The sequence below is a fragment of the Gymnodraco acuticeps genome, unplaced genomic scaffold (assembly GCF_902827175.1).
Source record: "Gymnodraco acuticeps unplaced genomic scaffold, fGymAcu1.1, whole genome shotgun sequence".
Classification (NCBI taxonomy): Eukaryota; Metazoa; Chordata; class Actinopteri; order Perciformes; family Bathydraconidae; genus Gymnodraco; species Gymnodraco acuticeps.
In genome coordinates, this window is record NW_022990949.1 from 462,761 (window position 1) to 489,567 (window position 26,807).

At 43.1% G+C, this 26,807-nt stretch overlaps 1 protein-coding gene across 1 annotated transcript in view; it reads left to right on the top strand.

Annotated features, from left to right (window-relative positions):
• The first annotated feature begins 5,752 nt into the window (after positions 1-5,752).
• fhod3a (formin homology 2 domain containing 3a) overlaps positions 5,753-26,807 on the top strand; it is a 61,111-nt gene continuing 40,056 nt past the window's right edge. Inside the window, 3 exon segments of the mRNA XM_034235050.1 lie at positions 5,753-6,247; positions 10,981-11,090; positions 14,776-14,843. Coding sequence (XP_034090941.1) covers positions 6,083-6,247; positions 10,981-11,090; positions 14,776-14,843 — 343 coding nt within the window. The 5' untranslated portion in view covers positions 5,753-6,082.

Consider the following 26,807-nt stretch of genomic DNA (forward strand, 5'->3'; position numbering starts at 1 on the left):
TTCTTTATTTTACAACTGGTCATTAACTTTCAGTTAGATGCACATTATTATGATAGAAAGCTGATTGTCTCCGTACGATTGTTAAAAAACTAGATTTCCTGCACTCCAGTGATAATGTCCTCTGATTCCCCACTTAGAGATTTAATGGCATGTTACAGGATGTTTGCAACCTACCATCCATCCAAAAAGCCCCTTAAACGCATGGCTTCCTCCTGTTAAACGTATTTACTTCATGACACCGCTTGTTGTAACTGCTTTCTGTTAGCGTTTTATTTCTTCTAGTCCGTTTCATCACATCCTATGTTTTCATTTAAGTGTTTGTTTGTAAGCTTGTTCGAAAACTTTTAATTTCAAAGTGTATTTAAAAGGGACTTATTTTATGCATTATATTTATTCAGCTTCATCTTTTACTGTATTTAATTTTTTTCCATGTGTGTTTAATTTCCTATTACTTTCCCTTTATTCTGAATTTCTATCCCTCTTAAGATGTCCCTATAAATCTATCATTAATGATATTGTTATTGATATTATTTATTTAGTTTTAATTTGTATTCGTATTATTATTTTAACTACACGTGCAGTTTTCAACAACTACTTTTTTTATGTAGTAAATGAGAGATACTGTTGCACATCAGTACACAAGCTACCTCCTATTCACTTCCTTAACAATACTGTATATTTGATTTGATTATTTCCAAGTACTTTGCAATAGTATACTGCACATATTTCTTTTGTTTATCCAGATTTCATGTAAATACTTTCTTGTATAATAGTTTCACTCGTTTTTATTTAATTTTTGGTTGTTTTTTTCTTACATTTTATCTTCTTTATCTATGCTTATGTAGCACCATTTACACCAGTACGAATTCCACGTATGTGTCAACCTACAGTACTTTAAATACAGTGACGTGCGGTGAGGTTCATGGCTGGTGAGGCACTGACTCTTTCAGAGTCAGATTTACAAATATTATATTCTGACCTTAATCGAAATATTCTGTTATTTTCAAAAGCTTTTTTGGTCTGATGTTTCGATTCATTTTAAACAGACCGTTCAACAAAAGGATACCCACAACCTAAATATTGGATTGTTCTTTCTTAGTCCATCCATCCATCCATCTTCTCCCGCTTATCCGTGGTCGGGTCGCGGGGGTAGCAGTTCCAGCAGAGAGCCCCAAACTTTCTTTTCCCTGGCGACATTAACCAGCTCTGACTGGGGGATCCCAAGGCGCTCCCAGGCCAGCGAAGAGATATAATCCCTCCACCTGGTCCTAGGTCTACCCCTTGGTCTCTTCCCAGTTGGACGTGCCTGGAACACCTCCCTAGGGAGGCGCCCAGGTGGCATCCTAACTAGGTGCCCGAACCACCTCAACTGGCTCCTTTCGACGCGAAGGAGGAGCGGCTCAACTCCGAGTCCCTCCCTGAAGACCGAACTTCTCACCTTATCCCTAAGGGAGACACCAGCCACCCTGTGGAGAAAACCCATCTCGGCCGCTTGTATCCGCGATCTCGTTCTTTCGGTCATGACCCATCCTTCATGACCTTAGGTGAGGGTAGGAACGAAAATGGCCCGGTAGACAGAGAGCTTTGCCTTCTGGCTCAGCTCCCTTTTCGTCACAACGGTGCGGTAAAGCGACTGCAGTACCGCTCCCGCTGCTCCGATTCTCCGGCCCATCTCACACTCCATTGTTCCCTCACTCGAGAACAAGACCCCGAGATACTTGAACTCATTCACTTGGGGTAAGGACTCATTCCCTACTTGGAGTGGACAGTCCATCGGTTTCCTGCTGAGAACCATGGCCTCAGATTTGGAGGTGCTGATCCTCATCCCAGCCGCTTCACACTCGGTTGCGAACCGATCCAGTGAGTGCTGAAGGTCGCAGACCGATGAAGCCATTAGAACCACATCATCTGCAAAAAGCAGTGGTGCAATCCTTAGTCCACCGAACTGCAGACCCCCTCCCCCATGACTACGCCTCGAAATCCGATCCATGTATATTACAAACAGGATTGGTGACAAAGCACAGCCCTGGCGGAGGCCAACCCTCACCGGAAATGGGTCCGACTTACTGCCGAGGACCCGGACACAGCTCTCGCTTTGGGAGTACAGAGATTAGATGGCCCTGAGTAGAGACCCCCTCACCCCATACTCCCGCAGCACCTCCCACAGTAACTCCCTGGGAACTCGGTCATACGCCTTCTCCAAGTCTACAAAACACATGTAGACCGGATAAGCGTACTCCCAGGCCCCCTCCAGGATCCTTGCGAGAGTAAAAAGCTGATCCGTCGTTCCACGACCAGGACGGAATCCGCATTGTTCTTCCTCAATCTGAGGTTCGACAATCGGCCTGACCCTCCTTTCGAGTACCTTAGAGTAAACTTTCCCGGGGAGGCTGAGTAGTGTGATGCCTCTGTAATTGGCACACACCCTCTGATCCCCCTTTTTAAAAAGGGGAACCACCACCCCGGTCTGCCACTCCTTCGGTACTGTTTCCGACTTCCACGCAACGTTGATGAGACGTGTCAACCATGACAGTCCCTCAACAGAGCCTTCAGCATTTCCGGGCGGATCTCATCCACCCCCGGGGCTTTGCCACTGTGGAGTTGTTTGACGACCTCAGTGACCTCCCCCCGGGAGATTGGTGTTGACCCCCCGTCATACTCCAGCTCTGCCTCTAAGATAGAGGGCAGAGTTGTCGGGTTCAGGAGTTCCTCAAAGTGTTCCTTCCAACGCCCTAACACTCCATCAGTTGAGGTCAACAACGTCCCATCCTTACTGTACACAGCTTGGATGGTTCCCTGCTTCCCCCTCCTGAGGTGTCGGACAGTTTTCCAGAACAACTTTGGTGCCGCCCGAAAGTCCTTCTCCATGTCTTCTCCGAACTTCTCCCACACCCGCTGCTTTGCCTCGGCCACGGATGAGGCTGCTGCCCTTCGGGCCTGTCGGTACCTTGCAACTGCCTCGGGAGTCCCCCGGGATAACAAATCCCTGAAGGCCTCCTTCTTCAGTCGGACGGCTTCCCTGACCACCGGTGTCCACCAGGAGGTTCGAGGGTTACCGCCCCTTGAGGCACCTAGGACCTTGAGACCACAGCTCCCCGCCGCGGCTTCGGCAATAGAGGCTTTGAACACCAACCACTCTGGTTCAATGTCCCCAACCTCCACAGGAATGCCCGAAAAGCTGTGAGTTGAAGGCCTCCTGAACTTGGGCCTCCTCCAGACGTTCCCAGTTCACCCCAACTACACGTTTGGGCTTACCAGGTCTATCCAGAGGCTTCCCCCGCCACTCGACCCAACTCACCACCAGATGGGGATCAGTTGACAACTCCGCCCCTCTCTTTACCCGAGTGTCCAAAACATACGGCCTCAGGTCCGATGATACGATAACGAAATCGATCATGGACCTTCTGCCTAGGGTGCTCTGGTACCACGTACACTTATGAGCATCCTTATGTTCGAACATGGTGTTTGTTATGGCCATGACTAGCACAGAAGTCCAGTAACAAACCACCACTCCGGTTCAGATCAGGGGGGCCGTTCCTCCCAATCACGCCCCTCCAAGTGTCTCCATCATTGCCCACATGTGCGTTGAAGTCTCCCAGCAAGATTAAAGAGTCCCCTTCAGGAGCCCCATACAGGACTCTTTCCAGGGTCTCCAAGAAGGCCGTATACTCTGAACTGCTGTTGGGTGCATAAGCACACACAACAGTCAGAGTTTTCCCCCCCATAACCCGCAGGCGTAGGGAGGCGACCCTCTCGTCCACTGGGGTAAACTCCAACAACAAAGCACCTAACCGGGGACTTGTGAGTATCCCCACACCCGCCCGGCGCCTCACACCTTGAGCAACTCCAGAGAAGAATAGAGTCCAACCCCTATCCAGAAGTAAGGTTCCAGAGCCGACGCTGTGCGTAGAGGTGAGCCCAACCAGATCCAACTGGTAACGCTCCACCTCCCGCACAAGCTCCGGCTCCTTCCCCCCCAGAGAGGTGACGTTCCACGTCCCCAAAGCCAGCTTCTGTCGCCCGGGTCTGGTCCGTCGAGACCCTCCGCTTTCACTGCCACCCTTCTGGCAGCGCACCTGACCCCATCGCTGTTTCCCGTAGGTGGTGGGCCCGCGGGACGGAGAAGCGGAGGTGTTGCCCACGTTGCCTTTTCGGGCAAGCCCGGCCACCAGACGCTCGCCGACGAGTCCTCCTTCTGGGCCTGGCTCCAGAAGGGGACCCCGGGCTTCCTCCGGGCCGGGTATCCTCACTTCTTGTGTCGTCTTTCATGAGGTCTCTTGAACCAATCTTAGTCTGGCCCCTTGCCTGAGACCAATTTGCCATGGGAGACCCTACCAGGAACACAAGGTTCCAGACAACACAGCCCCCAGGTTCATCAGGGCACACAAACCTCTCTACCACGGTAAGGTGCTGGTTCTTCAGAGAGGCTTAGTAAGATCCCATTTTCATTACCAATGTGGTCTTACCTTGACTTGAAAATGAAGTCCATGCTATCCTTCTGGACAACAATCTCTATTACTTTTTTGTAAAAGTCCTCCTTATCTTCCTCTAGTTTCAAAAGTCTAGTTTGTTGTTTACGTCTACGGTCTACCGTCTCTACGTAGAATAACAGTAGCAACAAGGACCTGTGGGCTCACGTGCGCCCCCTTCAGTGCGGCAGAGATGATGTCCTCTGGTGCTTTTTTCATTGCCGTTGTACGGCGAGCCTAAATATCATATACGTGAAATAAGTTATTTAGAGACTATGGATGGCGAGGATAAATGTAATAAAGGGATCTATCTACAAACATTACATTGGTGACCTACAGTGAGATGGTAACAGGCATGCGCTTAGTGCCTGCTTTCCAGACAGTTTCTGTGAGGTGACGCATTTTGAGGTGAGGCAGAGCTCATCTGTGCCTCACCTTACCACACAGTAACTGGCTTGAGCGCGCTCACAAAATAAGTGCCCGCGCTAAATTAGTGCCCGTGCTCCAGCAAATTACTGTGGGCTTACGTGAGGCAGAGCTCGTCCCTGCCTCACTTCTCATCGCTACCCGTAGTTGTAGCGGAACTCGGCAAATTTGCTAATTTTGACTATAAAAAGCTATTAGAATCATACATAAATCACATTTACAACACAGATCAGTGGAGACATTTTATTATGATTACTATTTAGTTTTTCTTTAGTTGTTTTTCCGTACATTGTAGTATGGCCAGTCTATGAGTATGACAGGTGAGGCTCTTCCTCCCCTGCCTCCCCTGACTGCACGTCGCTGTTTAAATAAACCAGTAAACCAGTTTCTGATTCTGATTACTGTATAACTTGCATTTACGCCTCTTAGCCACTAGAGGTCGGCATTTGTCAAGACTGCAGTTTAACATGCACCAAAAAGGAACATAATTATTTATCCCTGTGTTCATCTGATCTGGACTTGTAGTGTTGTGACTTGTGAGTTTACACCAAACCAAACAAATCTACTTTATTTGTTAATTTATTATATTTTAAGCTTAAGATTTTCCCTTTTCTTTAATCTAATGTTGCACTAACACAGCTGTAGGTCCTTATTGTCCCTTAATTAGTTAAATGATTTATAAATATACTCGTTTTTTTAAAGGATTAATGCAGTTCATTTTCATATAGGAAGCCACTGCTAAGCCGGAGACAGTGATCTGAAGGGAGGGGGGGAGTGAGGAAGAGAGGAAAATAGATATGGGGTTGTGGGGGGGAGGAGGGGGGTGGATTTAGTGTGACTCAGACAGACAGCAGACCGGCTGTCCCAGGCTGCGCTGATCCTTCACTCTCCGGCCGGCTGCAGTCCGCCTGCTGCCTCACTCTATCACCGGACACCTGCCTCTCCGAGAATAACACAGAAACATCCCAGCAAAGCAAGAGGAGAAAAGCGAGACAGCCAGGACACACAACCGGTTTCTAGTGCCACTTTTTCGGCTTCCAGCAAGCCCCCTCCCTCCCCTCTCCTCCTCCCTCAGGAGCGCGCTTGGAGACCCGGGTTTGTTGTCGTTACCGGGAGAGGAGCACTCAGCGACCCGAGCCTCACACCACGCTGCATCCCCTCAGAGGAGATACTTGCATGGATGCACCATGGCCACGTTTGTCTGCAGGGTTCAGTTTTTAGATGACACCGATCCGTTCAACAGCACCAACTTCCCAGAACCGACGAGACCGCCGCTGTACACCTTCAGGGAGGACATCCCGCTCATCAACCAGCTAGCAGGCATCCACCGGCTCCTCAGGGCTCCACACAAGGTAGGGTTACCATCAAATAATCTGAAATGTATGTTACCGAATTAATCCCATAGTAGGATGTTGTTGTTATAAAGCCAAAAAAACACTGGAAACAACCAAAATAGCACAACATTCATATTCAATATTACATTGTTTTCCTCTTTATATTCTAACACATAGGCCTATAGGTTCAAATCAGGGCTGCATGAGGTTGTTTTGAATGCTGTTTTTACTTTAAGCCTTCTTCAAATAAACTTCCATACCCACCATTCAGAGGCTATTTTGAGAAAACAAGCAAGCACAAGTGATTGGCTCTCCAGCCTGAGGACTCGAACAGGGTTGCAAAAGTTTTCCTTGAAGCCCGCAGCAACATTACACATGGGTTTAGTTTGTTTTGGACTCAATATTCAGATTGATTCCAGTGTTGGCAAAGGCTGACAATCCACCAGCCCTAAACAGACTCCTAATTTAAGAACAAGGATGCATTCTCGTCTTAAAATAAATCTTTATTTGTTCTGAATATGTGCAATGTCACAGAGACAGGTGTGCAATGGCATCAGTGAAACCAGATCCATGTGACAGTCAGTGAAAGCTGTTTCCCAGCCAAAAGCATGAATCACAGAGGATCAGATTTAGTGGCGAGTCAGATTATAATGGTTTATTATAGTACCCTGATAGAAAGTGTCTGAATTTCAGTAATAAAAGCAACACTGAAAAACAACACACATTCCTTACTTATGAGACTAGGTCACAGAAACACACAGAGAGGTAAAGCAGATGCTGAGCTTGTTTTTATTCTTCATTTGCCATAAAATTCAAGCTGAAAACATTGAATTAAAAATAAAAGTGAGACACCAAGAGAAAAAAGAGAGGTCCTCTTCTGGCTCACAACCCTGACAGCAAACCAGCGTTCGACAGCAGAGTGGTTTTCCAGACCAAATAGATGTTTTGCTGCCCCATCTTTAAAAGCCACAAAACAAATGAAAAATGGCCCACAGCACAGAAAAGCTTATGATTACAACCTCCACACAGACAGATGGCACAGCCCGCGTTCGTGTTTGCTATTTGGTTCACATCAGAAGGAGGAGTGTGCGCAATGGCAACTGAATATTGTGCTCAGATTATAGGGATGAAACTGAACGGTTGCAAATCTGTCCGTCAAACTGTCCGCATCTAAACCTTGGTGTTACAATATTATTGGAAAATGTCAAAGCTTGCAAAAGGGAACATTTTGGTCTTTCTTTGTTAAAGCAGCTTTTTGTCTTAACTTTCTGTGCTCTTCTCTGAGAAAAGCCTACTGTATGATTATGTTGAGATGGTGGAGCTCTGCATTTAAAGTATAGGTCACTTGTCCCAGAATTCCTGCGGCCATGGCCTGGATCCCTGCGACACTTTGTTCTCCTCACTTTGGCTGCTGTGGTTTTCCTGACCTCTTCCTCCAGCTCCTCTTCCACCTCTCTGACCATGCACCCGTTTGTAGACTCAAATGCAAACACACACACGGTTAGGCTAACGTGCCAGGGCTAAATCAGTGCATCCCTGGTTTATGTGAACAGTATGTGTCATTTTATCCAAACTGCTAAACTACTACCTTTCATTTTCACAGAATTACAATCATCACTTTCCTGTTAAACCTAAATTGACAATATGAGGCCCAACAAAGTTCATCAAAGTTGAACTTTCGAATGTTAAAGATGATGTCAAGTAAAGATGTTTGAGTTAAATTTAGCCTTAACATCAGCAGTAAAAAAACTCCCATTTCCCTCAAAAACAACAAAGCACACTTAACAGCTCAGCTAGTATTTCATTACCTAAGGGTTCCCATTAAAGCAAAACTGGGAAATGTAATAGCTGTGTAGCACCCACCCTCCTGCACGCTCTTCAAACGGCCGTATCATCTATTGCTCTGATTCTGACACAAAAACAGTTCCTAAAAACTTGTTGGAGTTACGTAAGGTTATTGTTAAGTGTTGACCCAGCGTGATCGCCAGCAGGCTCAGTGTTGTTTCAACGTGGTAGTAATTACTCCCCTACCCCCACTTTGTTCTCTTTGCCTCGCTCTTTGGGGAGAATTTGATTAAATGAGTGTAAAGTATACTAGCCACTAAGTGTTCCCTTGGCCCAGCCCAGAGTGTGAAGAGCTTGCGGTTCCTTCTGGAGCCACCTCTCAGCCGGCTCCGTCCAGCATGATGTGTTTTGTTTTGATATTACTGCTATTACCCACGCAAAGTGTTTTAGGAACGAGACACCCTTTGGAAGGGGAGCTGTTAACATATTGGGTTTCTGAGTGGTCTCACTTCTCGCTGTCCAAGCAGTATTTCTACGATTGAGTAATGTGTCTAGATAAAGCTGAGCAGCAAAAAAAAAAGCAGGGACAAGGTGTTGACATGTGTAAGACACAAATGGGGGATTTTCAGAGAAGGCCTCATTTAGGGATCATACAGACTCTTAATTATTAGTGGATAGAAAATGCTGAATAATGCTAGATGATTGAGCACAATAAATGCTTTTGTCTTGTGCTGCATAGAAAGCAGGGCAGTAGGACAGGGCATGATTAACTCTCCTACTTTCTCTACCCCCCCTCCCCTATTGGCACGAAATCTCTAAATAACAATGGAATTGCACTAGGGTTCAATAGGTGGTGATACGGGTGTTAGACTTTAAATTTGAACCCTAAAACATGTTAAAGTGGTGCTAGAAGGCAAGATTTTAATGATGGCAAAGTTGGCTTGATAAATAATGACGGTGAGGTTGCAGATTGTACCAACTGAATACCTCTTTGCCCACCCCCTCCCTTTCTAAGCCTGCAGAGAATATACGGGTCCTAAGGTAATATAAAACATTTAATAAAATATTAAATTTCTTCCGATAGATACTCCAAATTCTACACACTGCTTCTTTTCATTTTAATTTGCCATCATTAAAACGAAACGTAATCATCAGTCCAGGATGTACTTTGTATTTAATGCTAACGAGCACATGTCAGCATGCATACAGACAAAAGTACGATAACAAACTTGTCAAATGTTAAACATATCAACCTATTGTCAATTTGATCATCTTGCCATTAGCTTTTTAGTAAAAGTCCACTCAAGGTCCACTTATCTTTTTACTTAGCTGTCAGCCTCATTTCACAAGTCTCTTCCTAATTTATAACTATCAACACAATATCATAGTGGTCTATCTTGGAAAACATGGCCATGACAGTCTTTTTTATTTGCCTGAATGACTGAATTTGGATCACTTTTGCTTTGCGGATTATCTTTTTGGCACACATGGATTAATGTTGTTGTGAGGGGAAACTGGAGCAGAACCCAGAGTCACCTCTCTTAATTATGCCACATGTTTCCTTGCTCTGAGCTTGGGATTACTTAAAGAAATTATTATCTCCTTTGCAACACTTTGGCATTGGCAGTGACCGTCACCCCCCTTTCAAACTCCCAGCCTTTGCGGACACACCCACCCTTGAGCTCTTGTGCGCATGCTGCCTCAGTGCAGAGTAAATATAGCAAGGTTATATTTATGCTGTGAGTCCATCCGACAGTCCGTCTCTCTGTTTCCCAGTGAGAAGGAGGGACAGACGGAGGGCAGCAGCAGGTCTTATGATCTGTGGTCGCTGCTGGTCAGGGAGTGTCGTCACGCAGCTCGCCCCAGACAGCCATGGGGCGTTTGGCAGCACACCAGAGGCTAGGTTAATCCTACCCATAATATAAAGGTGCTAAATCCTAACTCAAATCCTGACAGTGATCTCATTCACCTATTCATATATCAGCAGCTTTGACAATAAGTCGCAAAGCTCTTTGTAACAATAAAGACGTGATGCATGTTACTTTTTACGAGTTGTAGCTTGAATGGCTGCTTGCACCTGCTATCAACATGTGACCATACCCATAAACATCAATGCCAGTGGTGTGCAGATATATTACTGTGCACCTGGCCTCAAACTCAGCATGGTTTCTCATTACACAGCATAGCGGCTTGATTCTGATGTAGGCTATTCTGCATTGCTTTCTTAGATCATGTATTTGCAGATGGCATGGGTGCAAGATTGGTCAGTTTTAGAGCACGTACTAAACAGAATTTGCCAAGTGCATGAATGTAGGCATGTCAATAAAGTATGTAGGAATGACTAAAGAGAACTATATGTTCTGGAGCTTCAAAGTTGTACACATTATTTAAGTGTTGTTTTATCGGCTGGTATTGAAACGCACGTAAACCTTTCTTTATTTCAGTGTTTCCCTCTGGTTTTGGTTTCATGTTTTGCTGCCTTTATTGCTTTGTTTCTACTACTGTACTTAATTCCCTTTACAGCTTTGTAATGCTGAAAGCAGAGCCGCACCATGGCTCGCCCACTTCTCATGGGCCACTGTACACACTTTTTTTGAAATCCATACCCCGTAAAGTTGCTTTATTTTACAGGCTCAAGTTGTTTCAAAAAAGGGTGTGAAACACATGCAGAGACATACTGCAGTGAAGGACTATTAAAAATAGTGAGCCCCGAGACCTTTTTCATTCCTGTGGGTGGTTCATGTACGCACATCACAGCATGGCCAGGGAAATTTCACATGCCATCATGTAGCCTACTGTATGTCAGAGCGCTCAATCATATTTTCCATTGCTATTTTAGGTATGAAAGCCAATTTTTAAGTTGGCCCTCAGTTTTGTTTGATGAAATCCAATACCTTGTATCAAGTCTATACTGTATCTGTCATCAGGACTTGTATTCCAAATATATTTTCAATTTTTTTCCATAGCTTGATGACTGCACGCTACAGCTCTCCCACAATGGCACCTATCTGGATCTGGAGTCATCTCTGGCTGAGCAAAAGGACGAGCTGGAAGGCTTTCATCAGGACGACACAGGGTGAGACTGATTCACAGTTTGAAACTCAAACACTATCACTCTTCACTGTTCAAAACATTTGAGATGAAGTAATGACCCACCCCCCCCCCCCCCCCCCCAGCCTTTACTCTCCCCCACACAAACACACATGTCTCTTCTTAGTTTCTAAATTTGTATAAAATGGAAGGAATCACAACTGCTGGATATGAATTTCTTGGAACCACAAGTTCATGGAAAGTGTGAAACACTGTGGAAAGCAGGACAGATGTGCCCTCTCTTTCACAGCTACGGCTCTCTCTCTGTGTTTTTGTTTTACAATAACTCATAATTTATCGACGTTGTGTGACACAATATCACAAACCTGTCAACTGTAGAACAACTTGACCACTTGGTAACAGTGGGTCTCATATATTAGTCTCTTACTGGATTTTACCAGCAGAAGTTCTGGAGTCTCTCTTTGGGTCAACAAGAGAAATGGAAAATGGAAATCTGCTACTAGGGCTCATAATTTCCACCTCAAACAGTTTTGGTAGTGAGCAATCTAGATGGTGACACACATTGTATTGTGATCAATAGGTTTGGTAGAGATTGTGACCCAAACAATATAGCAGCCACACTTAAATGTGACCTTTTCTGTGTGAAAGGTGTCTTTGTAGTCATCAACATCTTTTCAGGGTTTGTCATTTATTTCCATTTTATGCTAATTAGTTCTTCTACTTCAATACATTGCATTAGTAAATATGTTAGGCTACTTTTTATTCTACTATATTTATTAAGTTTTAGTTACTAAATCCTTTGAAAACATACATTTTTAATACACATTTAAAAGTCAGATTCAACATTGTTTTGTACTCTATGGATGTATTGATACTTGTATTCGTTTCGCCAGGGCTTTTAACTCTGACATAGTATTTCTAGAATGTTTTATTATTGCATCTTTTCTTTACTAATGTAGATTATCTTCCTCTACCACGGCTTGCTGTCTTTATTATCAAATGTCAGTGAATAAGGGCAAACTGACCGTGGATCTGCTATTATGGAGAATGATCCAATCATATTAGAGTTAGCGCATCTTTTTGCGCACATTGTCACCGCAAACGTGAAGGCTGTTTGAAACCTCGTCAATTTGTTCAAAAAGGGAACCGTTTAAGAACAGTTACAGGTCATGACCGATGTACAGTAAGTAACCGAAAAATAATCCCTGCATTTGTTTGCAATTGCAAATAATGTTATTGTAAAATATATGTAGCCAGTAATAACGGTAAAGCTAACAGCACACATTGTAGCTAACCTAGTTAGCGCAGTTAGCTAAATTAGCTTCTATTAGTTTCCGTATATCATTTTAACATTAAATGACCAGCAAGCAAGTTAACTAAGCCACCCATTACGTTGAAAATAAACCAACAGGTACGTGTACCATAATTTAAACTACTAGTATACTGTATAGGCTAGCATCATAACTTTAGTGTTTGCTAGCTAACTGTTGTGCAAATCCAGCCGTTTAAAAACGAGCCTGTGCGTTTTAATTAATGAGCTCAACAGGTGTTGTTACTTTAGCTTATTAGCACAACAACCAGTTGTGAATTAATTAAACTATCTTTAATTCCTAGTATCAAAACAGTAGCACTGTGTTTAATGCTGCTGTTGAGAAGTCCTTTGCAGTGTATTTATTTGTCCTAGGCCAACTGTTATCTGTGTCTGTGTGTGGTTGTTGCCATGTGTACATGTCATGAAGTTGTTTATCAGTGTTTATATATACAGTCTATCTATGGTGTGTACCTGGTAAACCCTGTGACAGATTATGGACAGGTGTATAAAGACCTGTGCGTGTGTTTGTGGGAACTGGCTGGATAGGACAGGCCTGTCTATCATCTAACCAAGGTCATACTGCACTGACAGTAGGAAATGAATCATGCATTGGCATGACAAATCACAAAGGTTTATGATAGACGCTTCTGACAAAGTCTTATCCATCCTCTGTTGGATGTACACTGTATGCGGTGTCACAATTTACAAATGAATACATTAGCAGTCAAACTCAGTATCTCAGCCTCACACTACATATTTCACTTTTAAATCACGCAGTTCTCATTGTATTTTGAAACATTTGCATATTGGTTTTAAATGATGGGATTGACTGCATGTGTCTTTTATTCAGCAGTGTACTGTACTGTAGACACACAGTGTTTCCCCTACCATTGTCGGTAGGGTGCCAAAGGAGCCCCACCCCCCTTCAAGGTGTTTTTTTATTTACATTTTTTTAATAATACAAATGTATAGCACCAAATTGCAACTAATCTATCTACTGTCACTTTTGACAATGCCCTTTTATTAAATAAACTAAACACTTTCATTTTAAGTTGTGAGTTTAGTGTTTGTGACCCTAAGAAACACGATGCATTAATCAATAACAATAATCCACAGCTCCTCTCTCTGCTCCAGAGGATTTAAAAAAATAAAATATCCCAACAACACCCCCCAAAGCAGTAAACCTAGGGGAAACACTGGACACATGTATTTAAATTGTATATAATTAAGGCTAAGCCTATTGTTCTGCTTTTTATGGATAAACCTGAACTGACATTGAAATAGCCTTTCACTGAGTGTTACACAGAGTAGTGATATAAAAGGATTTTCACCCAGAATTTTTTCCCACGCATCAACAATGTATTGTGATTCCACTTGTGGCAGGACACTGCTCACCACAGTTGACAGTAAACAAGGTCCTCTGGTGACGAGGACAGCTCAAGAGTCAGCTCTCACTAAAGAAAAAGTGAAAAGATAAATTGGGAGGAAACTGCTGTAGATAACGATGCTGGCTAACCAAAGTCCGTCAAACGTATAAAATAAAAATGAATCCTATCCCTCACATCTCACTAGCATTTTAATCCAAAACATCCATTTGAACTTCATAGTAATATAGTCTATCATTCTTACACAATACTTTATCAAACAGCTTCAGAAAATGAATCTGCAAGAAAAACACAGTTTTATCAGCATCTCGGCAGATCGTGTTAACATTTTGCTCTATTTCCGAGCAAAGCTGATAACGCAGCTTAACAGGAGGATAGGAGGCCAGCTGGTCTCTTGTTTGGGTGTGTGTTATCCCCATTGCATGTTATGCGTGATGATTGTATTGCAGCTGTGTGTGTTATCAGAGCAGTGCTTTCCCTGCTTGGATTGAATGCTATCACCGTGTTAGCGATGGACGTTAGCGATTAGCTCCTGAAGATTGGAAAGATTGAGTTTGAGGTGCTCTCAAAATACCATGCATTACTTTATGTTTGTGTGCTCATTTTGTTTTCCCAATATGCTGTGTATGAATGTGTGCTGGCCATGATGGCACGCTGGTATGTGGAGATTTGTGTGTGTGTGTGTTGTGTTGTGTCCTGCACTTTTGCTGTCTGTCCTCGAGGCTCAGAGATGTGTATCAGTATAGGGGTACAAGTTCTATTCAGGCAACTGTTTGTCTGCACCATTCCCGTCATGCCATCATTAAACAAAAAATATATTTTCCTTAAAGTAGTAGCCAAGGGTTTAGATAGTGTCTCGTCGTTTTCCAATAGCGTTTCACTTGTTGCAGGATATTCTTCCCTATAATTAAATCCCACAGTTGACCCACATGAGATGTACTGCAAGTCAAATGATTGTGTAGAAACGAGACAAAATACCCGGTTGCTTATATATTTTCTTCTTTCGTTGTCAGGTCCAGAGGGAAGAAGCACAGTGTTGTTCTACGGACCCAGCTGACTGTCCGTGTACATGCCTGCATTGGTGAGTGTGTTTGACATGTTTATATATGTGTTTAACATCGGTCCCCCCCAGTGGCCACACACACACACACACGCCCCGCCACACACATCAGCAGGTCTAAGAACATACTGTACTGCACGCTTGGATGGCTGTCCAGGGGTTTACACGTGGTGCATTCTGGGTCAGACCCGAGACCTCCCACCCAGAGGCAGGTTTGACTGGTATTTGAAAATTCTCCAAAATTCGACATGGTATTGTGATCACGTCAGTAATTGCATTACACATGTATGATGGGAGCTTTTATAGAGAGAACAAAATATTAATAATAAAAAATATTTGATTTTGTAACTTTAGGATTGTTTTCTTGCCTGCTGGCTTATTACAGTAGTTCTATATAAATAAGAACATCATGTACTGAGAGCTCATGGATGATTTTGATGTCTGTTGTTCTCATTACATTCATCTAAGTTCACCAGCATCCCGTCATTTAAGAAGCGATGTATTCCTTTTTCTATCTGCAGCCCCCTCCTCTGAATCAGCCCACACTTTGTCAGTGCTCAACCGTTTCCTCCATGACTTGTCTGCATGGTCCACATTCTCCATGCCAGTGATAGCAGCGCTAATTCTGTCCCCTAGAATCAGTGCCACGGATTGGTCGAGAATGTCATGAGGTTAAAGGTCACTAGGGCTGTGACTAATAATGTTATGTAAAGAAACACGTGTACAGGATTTGTTTTCATCATTTTTTCAATTTTACATTATGACATAACAGTTCAGTTGTTAAAAAAAAAATAGATGGTTCTGCATTCTAACAGTCCCTTTTAGGAGATATTATTGCAACAAACTGTAAATAGCAGTTTGCATTAACCCAATTCTCGGGACATGAACCCCTGAACTTGCCCCATATTTGCCTGTTTTAGTTGATTGCTTTGGACATATGGCCCCTGTTGTTTCTAGAATGAGTGACCTCTTGAGTCTCACAGACGGGCTCTGCCCTTTCTGAGAGGAGAAAACCTGACCTAAACTGCAGCCACCTGCTTATTCAAATATATTTACACAAATGGCTGAGTGAATTAAGTAGGAGGTTGTGTATTACAAGTCTTTCTCTCACACTCGTGCCCATGTAATACACACACCCACGCTCAAACACACACAAACAAGCTCTTATGAGGGATCTTCCCATGGCTCATCTTGGTTTACGAAAAAAACAAAAACCGAGCCGGGCTATATTTGCTTGCCTTGGCATAATTTGAGCACAACTTTTAATGGAGAAATAGCTGCATCATCCCCATGAGACATGCCTTTCCTTTTGATGGGTACGAGTAAAACCTGCACTTTGCCCTGTGCCAAGGCTTGATGAAAGAGTTTGCCCGACATATCGCCCGCAATCCAGATTTCATCATGCATGGCACAGATGCTGAGAAGCAAACCAGATCCTGACTGGAGTTTATACTCTGGAGTGTAATTCTGCTGCATTAGAGAGACGTATAATCAGACAGTGTGAGCGAGTCAGGGCAGATTCACTTTAGAGATCTAAAGACCATTTTCCACCCCCTCTTAGTGTTGCTTCATCGAGTCAGTTCTGCTATCCACTCATCTGGCCGTTTAGCGCTCTCTAATCCTTCAGGGTCTTGACCTTCAGCCTGAGTGGTGGTCAGCATACTATCCACTACTGTACATGAAAAGTCTGCCACTATGAAGGATACCAATTGCTTTTGGAATCAAGTCTCTTTTACTCACAATAAGTTGGTCAGTAAAGACTGGATTGCTGATTGTGCTACTAATGTTTTTGTTGACTTGATTGAAATCCAGGAATGAATCATTTCCTTACAGATCTTCCTAATCTTGTCGTCTTCATCAGTCTCCAGGTTTGATTGACAAGGATCAGGATTTGATTGTCAAATTAAGGTCAAATGTCAAGCAGATTTTAGGGTTGGTGTCTTCAGTTGTTTATTGATCTTCTTTCAGGGCCACAAGGTTGAACAAAAGAGTGAGAAACACCGCTCTCCTTAGGCGCATTCACACCGCAGTACTTTTCCCACAAAGGATCATGTGAACTTAGTTCATGAGAACTCTTTAGTCCTCATGAACTAAGTACAGATCGCGTTCACACCGGAATAAGTCCCTGGGGGTGGATTAGGCAAATGAAGCCGCTGACGTCACTTCTTCTTCTTCTGCTTTGGGTTTACTGGCAGGCCGCAAACCACTTCACGGCGTATACTGCCGCCCAAAGTCCCCGGCCGGAAGTCCCCGGAGTTGGGGACTGGCTTCAGTAGAAGCTGCTGGGAGTCCGAGCAGCTTCTACTGAAGCCTTCCGAGTAAATCGCCAGAACGCCGACACCTCCTCATCTCCACCGCTCCCATGTTTTATTTTGTGTTGCCATAAGTTAGTCTCTCTGCGTTTCTGCGCTGGGCTAATGCTAATAATGCTAATGCGAGGATAATAAAATGGCGGCTTCACAAAACTTTTTGGGAGTTTTACGGGGCGTGGTTTGCAATCCGCCCAGCCAATCAGAAATATAGCTCTTTTCTCACAAGAGAGCTGCACGAAAGTCCCTGCTCTCTAGCAGCTCTCTGCTCTCTAGCAGGGACTTTCGTGGGGGTAAAAAGGTTCTCATGAACTAATTTTAGTACCGGCTCTTTTTGGTGTGAACGCGATAAAAGAGTTCTCATGAACTAAGTTCTCATGAACCTTTGTGGGAAAAGTACTGCGGTGTGAATGCGCCTCTTGGCATGTCTTGGCTTTACTGCTAACAGAGAGATCATTCAGGCTGGCCAGCTTGGGATTACTGATGCTCTGTGATGCGTGTATGTGTGAGTGAGGGTGTGATAATGTGTGTGACTTAATGAGTTTTTATGTTGTACAGGAAAAAGGGAACACATGTGCATGGTCAGCATTGCTCAACAGTATCTGTCCTGGAGAGGCGTTCATGGCTCTTCAATGATCCAGCTCTTCTTAGTACTCACTGCATTTACCCTACTAGGAGAATGGGGTCAATTCAAAAGGAAAATATCTCCTTTTATGCAGTCCTCAGTGTCCTCATGTTTGACCTGAGCCTCATCGATTTGCCCATCTACTTTTATATCGCTCTTATTTGTTCTTTTGTGCCCTGTTTCCTATATTTTCCTCGCCTTTTCTCAGTTGTTCCCGTGGTCTTCAATCTTGTTCGAGTGGCATTCAGAAGTTTGTTTAAGGGTTAATTTTAGCAGTCTCCATTGCAGCAGAGTTGTTTCGAGGGGGGTGGTTCAGGGGTGCGGGTGAATTGCAGGTGTTATCTTTAGAAAGTGTTGACAGCACAGAAACATGCGAGGAAGACAACATGGTGCTGCACCTTTCTCACTAAATGTGAGAGTTACAGGAAGTGAGAAGGGTAACAAAGGTGCTGATTGAGGGAGATGGAGGATAGTTGGAAGGAGTAATGAACTCGTATCAAGTTCTTCTAAGCAATGACTTTATGTAGCAAGACCCAACAGCCTGCAGCCCCGTCGGCACCATCAGTTGCACCTGGAGGCGTTGGTGCTCATTACATCCCACGAGCGTCAAAACAATCATCTATTAGGGGTGTGAATTTTTCCGGTATTTGTAATATCTGTCTTCCTTAGAGCAAGCATGACTTTGATCTACTGGGTTCACTAACAATGTTATTAAACTGTTGCCTTTTAAATCGACTTAGTAACAATAGCATTTCTTTTGGGGCATGTTTTCTGAACATTCTGGTGAATTTAGTTTCATTATGAAATGTCTTTACGCTCTTTTTTGTTCTCCACCACCTCCACTATGTTGACCATAGCGTTGCTTGCTTTATTTGTCAAAAAGTTGCCATGAAGCTTAAGTTATATAATGTAATGTAATTAGCACTTTTGCTTTATTGCTTCTACTTTTTTCATGATCCTTAGCTTTCACCAAAGTTAGCAAAACATAAAACAACAATGATGAAACTCTATATAAAGCTGCACTGGCTGAGTACAAACTGTACTTTTTTCGAAGCTTTTATTTCCCATGTGGCCCCATTTCCCAGCCTCCCATGAATTGAAAGAATATGCAGTAATTAAATACAGTTTAAGTGATCAAATAAAGAGAGGGTATGCTATCTGACAGGTAAAGCTCCCAGCAATGATTAGTACAGCAGGTGAAACAAAAGAGTTGGAGTGCAGAACAAAAGACCTGGCATGTGTTTTGGCGCCTGTTCAATCCCTTGGCACTTACCTCTGGAATTTAGCCCTTATTCCAGAAATGTGGCTCCTTTACCGCTGGATTTCTGTGCCCCAATTATCCGTCTCTAATCACCCCCCGCAGTATTGTAAAGGAGAGGCAGGGGTCGGAGGTGGACTGAAAATTGAGTTGCTTTGATTTTCTCTCGTTGAGCTGTTGCATCACAAATTAGCAACATGTCGAAAGATTGTGTTTCATCTGTAGCTATTTCCCACCTCACATTTAGTTACTTACTCTTGCTTTGATTTGATTTCCAAAAAGAAATAATAGGCCCCTAGTACAAAAACAAAGGTTTATAGTTACTGTATTTATACATTGAAAGGATATATTTGAAGGATTTGATAGCTTTAGTGAGTTACACAAATCAAAACCTCTATAAATATTAGCTTACTTGCATGGTGGTCTCTCGTAAAATAAGCAGTAGTCTATGTTCAGTGTTGCTTCCCCGATGCGGTGTTAGTGACAGCAGTCTGGGCTAGGGATGCTGCAGAAAGAGATGGCTACAGCTGGTTCCAGTAGTGATTTACTGTGTGCGTTTCCCCCGCTGTGGGAGATAAGGCCTGGTGATGGCGTGGTGTGACAGGGAGATAATGCTTGGTGATGGGTAAGCTGTGAGGGGACAGCGGCATTGGACATCTGAGGCAAACTCTACTACATCATATGGTTTTCCTGACACGCTACACTCCAATATCTGTGACAATATGTTCTCACCTTTCATCGAGCATCACTTTACTTACTAGTTTCACTCATAGAGCTGCACAATTTAGAAATATTGCAATAGAGACAGGATCACAATATTGGAGGGATTGATCTTTTTGTAATCATCATTTCCATTATAATTGAAGATACATTAAAGGTGGGGTAGGTAAGTTTGAGAAACCGGCTCGAGATACACTTTTTGTTATATTCCATGGAATGCTCTTAACATCCCGATAGCAATGAATATTTTAAGTGCTTTGACAAAAAATCCATACAAAAATGTCATCTGTGGAAGCTGTGGCGCTGTAAAAAGCACGACCAATCACCTGAGCCGGCCCGGCTAAAGTAACTGGATGGCCTACCTGCCTGTCAGCCTTCCATCTGTGCACAAACTTATCTCGTGCCCTCATTGGTCATGTGCGCGTTCGTGTGTGTTGGAGGAGGGGCTCTGTGAGGAAGTGGCAGATTTTTTCCGGCTGTGTATTTTCAAATTCGAGCGCACTCAAGCTGGTTTCTCCAAAATGACCAACCCCACCATTAAATGATTTTGGCGTGTGTTTTTTTTAAAAAGCATCTTTACCAAACATATGTGTTTTATTTAGTCTGTAGACGTTTGTAGGCCGGGATATCTCTGCAGCTTGACATTATTTCAATCATTATGGTATTTGAACACATAAGATAAGATAAGATGGACCTTTATTAATCCCCGTGGGGAAATTCAGTTGTTCAAGCAGCAACAGGGTAAGGGTGAAAAACAGGACAGCACAGATGAATCAAATCAAAAATAAAATCAAGATAACAATTAAAATAATAATAATAAAAAAACTATGAAATAAGAAATTAATAAAAAATAAGAATACTAATAAATGTCAGCATATATACATATTTAGTCATATAAACTGAAATACGAAATGAGTTCAAGTGTAAATGGACATATATACACATAGGGACATATATATACATATTACATATTAGATATATTAACATGGGTGTGTGTCACCTATGGTCATAAAGGATGGGTCATGACCGAAAGAACGAGATCGCGGATACAAGCGGCCGAGATGGGTTTTCTCCGCAGGGTGGCTGGTGTCTCCCTTAGGGATAAGGTGAGAAGTTCAGTCATCCGGGAGGGACTCGGAGTTGAGCCGCTCCTCCTTCGCGTCGAAAGGAGCCAGTTGAGGTGGTTCGGGCACCTAGTTAGGATGCCACCTGGGCGTGTTCCAGGCACGTCCAGCTGGGAAGAGACCAAGGGGTAGACCTAGGACCAGGTGGAGGGATTATATCTCTTCGCTGGCCTGGGAGCGCCTTGGGATCCCCCAGTCAGAGCTGGTTGATGTCGCCAGGGAAAGAAAGTTTGGGGCTCTCTGCTGGAACTGCTACCCCCGCGACCCGACCACGGATAAGCGGGAGAAGATGGATGGATGGATGGTGTGGAAACAGTGTTTAGCCTTTAACAAATACTGTGGTATCTGCAATTTGAATACCAGTCCATATTGTGATTGTGATAACATGTAGAATCATTGCACAGCCCTAATACTCTCCGCTTATGTTCTTTAACCCCTGCAACCTTTTTATTTTCCTGGCATGCCCCTGCTTTCTAAATCTATATTTACTCTATTCAGCTTCACAGACTGTTTTTGCTTCTTTGGCTCATAGAGTTGTACCTTTTTAATCTCTCAGTGTGCACGTGTGTGGCTCAACAAGGACATTTTGCCATGCTTATTAATTGTTGACCAGTTAAACCTTTTCACCATCTCATCATTACCTGAAATCAGCAGTCATGCATTCAGGATACAGGACACGCTGCTCTGTTTTCATCTGTTTCCCAGAGAGAACGAAGGAATGAGAGAATCACTTAAATAGTTTCCCCTGTACCCTCACCAGCAGCTGAGAACATTGCGCCCACATGAGTCATGGCTAAGTTACTGCTGTGGGAGATGGAGAGATGGAGAGATGGCTGATGAGGCATTAGGGATGGAGGTGCAGAGCAGTGGAAGTGGTGAAAAAACTTTATAGCAGTAGCTGCTGTAGCAAAACACATAACACACATCTATCCTGCAGCTGTTCTCAATTATTCCTGCAGTAGAACTTTCCAAATTGTCTCTTACTGTAAATAACTTTCCCTCTTGCTTTCTTACAGCTAAGTAGTAGATTGAGGGATACCCTGGTCTAAACAAAGTTAAATGTTGCAGTACGCAATACGCAGATATAAATAACAACGTTGCATATAGCGCTGCTTAAACTCATCCCTCGAGCTTTACAATTCCCTGCAATAAAAAAACGAATATGATTATTTATGGCTTTATATGTTGCTGTGCAGCCGTGTCTATCGTCACTGTAATCAGTTGTTGTGGTGATCCTGTCTGTATATACAGTGTGTGCTTTGTGTAGATGTGGCAGGGTTTTCCCTGAGCTGTAGTTTGGCTGAAAACCCTAAGCAGCCCAAATGTTGTGTGGTGGCACAACACACCGCTGTTTGAGGTTTGCTCTCCCAGGCCTTACGCTCCTATTGGAGTAGTAAGAAATATATATCTACATGTTTGTGTGTGTAGGGCTGTGAGTGCGGCTGAATGTTATGTCTGGGCTTGTTCATATGCAACTAATGTGCCTGCAAAAAACCTCTGGCTGGTCTGTTTGAATCATTTAGAAACTATTTCATAATGCAATAAAACATTACAATTACCTCAAGCTAAACATCCAGCACACACAGTGGAGAATCTGCAGGCTTGGCATGTTATCCAGCCGTGGGGTTTCAGAGATGATGGGTTTAGGGGATGTGTGGAGAGAGGCGAGGTGAGAGGGATGATTTCCAGAGAAATGGTAAATCATTTAGGGAAGGGAACACAAGGGAATAACAAAGCAAGGAGGAAATGCACCTGCCAGACAGGCCAGTTGCTCCACTAGTTATGTCATAGCGCTTCAGTCCACCAGCTTACAGGTGAGGAGAAGGGAAGCTTTGCCAATGTGCTACAACTCTGCTCTTTTCTCCCCAGTTTAACAGACGCTGAGGTTATTCTACTATGTTGCTTCTATTTTGGGGTTGGACAGAATAGTTGTGGAGTTGGCTCTAAACCTCAGTTAAAATGCTTTCTCCAGTTTCATCTAGTGTATTTTATCGCCTCCATTTAGTTTATCTGCAGGACAGGTTCATTTTGATCCAGAGGTACAACTTTGCACCCCCCCATAGTGAGACTCCTTTATATCTGTCATTACAGGCTGATGTGGTATGAGTCAGGGCAAGATTTCACTTTGCTAATCCTTTCTGCAAGCAGCACATATCCTCACAACATCTTCTCTGTTTACTCACTCTGACTGTTGTTAGGCCTGCACTGGGTCCCCGTAGGTCTTTTCTGTTTGCCTTTCCCACTCTCTTAGGGTCTGTCTTTCTCTCCTATGTTTTAAACTCTGACCAATTTATTTGGATGATCGACCATTGAAACCACTGTTTTAACACATTTTCAATGCCGATAAATAGCAGTTTAGACACTTAAACCACCTTTAAATAGTCATTTGACAATGCATTATTAATTAATTATTATATAGTGCTCAATATTGATTAGTACTCATTGTACTTCCAAAATGTAGAACATGTAAGCCTTCTATAACAAGCACTGGTTTAATTAAATATATTTGTTTGTCTGCTATTTCTTCAGTCTTTTCCCTAACCTTAAATGGCATGGGTCATGCTCATAGCATTTTTGTTAAAGAATGCACTGAATCACTTAAAATTCAACTATGGTTTTTTGCTTTTTCAATAGTTTGGCAACATTTGAATGTTTCCACTGCAAAGCTAAACTATCCAGCTGCTAGCTAAAGCTTCACATTTAAAACACAGACATGACAGAGGTATCAATTTTCTAATCCTTCATCTCCTTTTGTCCTGTCGCTGGCACGGACTGTCATTGCTCATGCCCAGTGGATCGAGTCGATTAACAATGACATCAGAAGCAAGCCTGAGAAGTGAGAGAGGAAAAGAGAGACAGGCAGAGAGCGAGTGACACAGGAAGGCAGAGGGTGAAGGGAGACCAGGGGAAAACACTGGACGCTTGTTTCACACATGCTTTTGTTTGTGGGATTGAACAATATTTCCCACAGCCTTTGTGTCTGGCTGCACAGTGCCGGAAATCAGGTCGCGCTTTATAACAATGCAATATCACAGATACAATCCAATTACATAATGTCAGCTGCATGCAACACCTGGTTAAAGATTACAAAGATTAGATGATTTAAATATTTAAAAGCTTTTTTGTTTTTACAGTGAAAGGAATATTTTTGCTATTTAGTCAAACTATAACAATAGATTTCTGGAGCCTAGTGGTTGTTTTTGAGTTACCTTTCGGGGACAAAACCAGGCTAGCCACTTCCCTCTAGCTAAGCTAACAGGCTGCTTTCTGTTGTTTCACATGACTGAACACACAGTTAAAGGTAGGGTAGGTAAGAATGGAGAAACCAGCTCGAGTAAGATAGAATTTGAAAATACGCAGCCGAAAGAAATCTGCCCCTTCCTTCAGACTTCCTTACAGAGCCCCTCCTCCAACACACACGAACGCGCACATGACCAATGAGGACACGAGATAAGTTTGTGCACCGATGGAAGGCTGACAGGCAGGTAGGCCATCCAGTTATTTTACCGGGCCGGCTAAAATGATTGGTCGTGCTTTTTACAGAGCTACGGCTTCCACAGATGACATTTTTTTATGTATTTATTGTCAAAGCACTTAATGTATTCATTGCTATCGGGATGTTAAGAGCATTCCATGGCATATAACAAAAAGTGTATCTGAAGTGAATTACCTACCCTGACTTTAAGTGTCCATCTTCTTATCTAACTCTCATCAAAAGAACATATACGATTAACTGCAAGCACAACATGCTGTCTGAAAGAGAAAATGAGAAGAAGCTGCTTTTCTTAAAGTGGACATTGTTTTGGGAGCGGAAATCTATAGCATTTATATTATACTATTTAAAAACGTTATGTATTCCTATAAAAAAAAACACGACATACTTTATATGCAGATGTGGCAATCATCTCACCATAGTCTCATTTGTTCATGATCATTCTTGACGCTTTCAATATATATAACGTTTTTTGTAATCCCACTGTGTAAAATGAACCCAGGAAGGAGATACAATACAGTGTGAAGATATAATGATTTGTCTGGATACAGTATCGTATCTATGGTAGTCTGTGTGAATCTGTACTGTAGCAGCTTGTTGGCTCTGACCTGTCATCAGCGTGGTAACATCGGGTGCCTGTAAGAAAAGCTGGGTGTGTTTGTGTTGTGGGTAACTATTCCTGTGTGTGTATGTTTGTGGACACATTAAGAGGTGACAGGGGCATGTGAAGGGCACAGGGCACGCTCTGGTCTTTGAGTTTGTCGGGACATACTGCGTTTGTGAGCGTGTGTGTATTTTTATGTGTTTGAATGTGTTTATGTGGCAGTAGGTTTCCTTCCTGAAGACATCTGCTTCTGAGCTTCCCTCACAGCTGATGTCCTTCATCAGGGTTCAAGGTTACAGTCTGGAGATGTTTAACTGCGTGTGTCATTATACGATAGTGCATGTAGGTATGTACTTTATATTGGTGTGTTAACTCTAAAATATAGCCGCCATTTGCTTTCATAGGGGAATCGCATAAAAAGTTTGTTTTCATGTTCTCCCAAGTGTTCTCATTCTCAGTGCATTTGCATTTAGGTTCTGTTGTTGCACTGCATCAGAGCTTGTGTGTGGGTATGTGTGTAGTGAAATCTCTGTTTATGTCCTTCGCCACTCTTTAAATCTTCTGAAATCTTACAGTGAAACCTTGGAGGTCTTCCTCTTCTTCGCTTTTTCCTCTCTGTCTGGCACACTGAGCTCATGGGGCCTCTATCGTCATCTGTGCCATCAACAGCCTCAGTACTCGCGCTGTAGGCCAAGACCAACAGACAGAAAATAGAAAGTCGCAAAATAACCGAGTTATCCTCAGCAGTGTGGCCTTTGCTGCCTGCCAAACGTTCCTTTTCACTTGACATGAGACTGAAATCATGCATTATTGTCCAAACTATATTACATTATGATTGATGGACTATTTATCCTTTTAACTCCAACAAGGAAATTCCACCGACAGTATATTTGCACATGGGTACTGATATAAAATGCAAACCTTTTTATAGAGACATTTTAAAGGATTCATTTTAAGGCGTCAAAGAAGAATCTGCCAGTGGTGTGAAATTCCTTGTTTAAGAGGATCAGTTGGAAACAAAAGTGTATTAGTTGATATAAGAAATCACGACAGGTGAAACTGCATTGGCAACAACTGGAATTGTATCGTGCATTTGACTTTCCTTCGGGCTGCACACACGGCGCACTGCATGACCTGTCCACAGATTGAACTCAGTCTCTCGGCTTGTTACAGTAGAACACAACCCACCCACCTATATTTAGCATGATATCAGCGCAGAGAGGGAAAGACTTCCTGGGATTAAATGAAGCTCTCCAGCGTGCCATTATACCAAGGGCTCCTCTCACTTCGTTATTTTAGATCCCACTGAAGACCTTGTCTAAAAGCCAGCTGACTGATTGGCCCAGACAGCCGTGTGGGGTGCAACGAAATCCTCCAGAAACACAAGTCAGCGGGTATAACTGGGCTTACATGTAAGACCACCAGCTGAGACCCTTCCCTCTCTCGCCTGACCCATAGACAGTTGTGCCGTCCTGAGAATATTACCCTTGGTTGACCTCAGTGCCTCCTTCTGATCAGATTTACATGCATGCTGTGGGCGAGGAGGTTCCACCTTTATATCTGTGATGTTGGTGATTGGGGTTTGCCTCTTTGAATCTATTTATTTATGTGTTTCTGCCACTCATTACATTATATTGCATTTCATTAAGTTCATGATTTTATCCGAGTTGACTTACAATGAGTAAAATCAACCATAAAGCAAATATACTTGCAGTTACATCAGCACACCGTTTAAAGTGCTACTGCATTGGCTTTAAATAAACCAAACTTTTACAGTTTCAATACATTTAGTTTTTTAATTGGCCAAGCTGCAGATGGAACAGTTGGGTTTTACAGATACGGATCTGTCAAA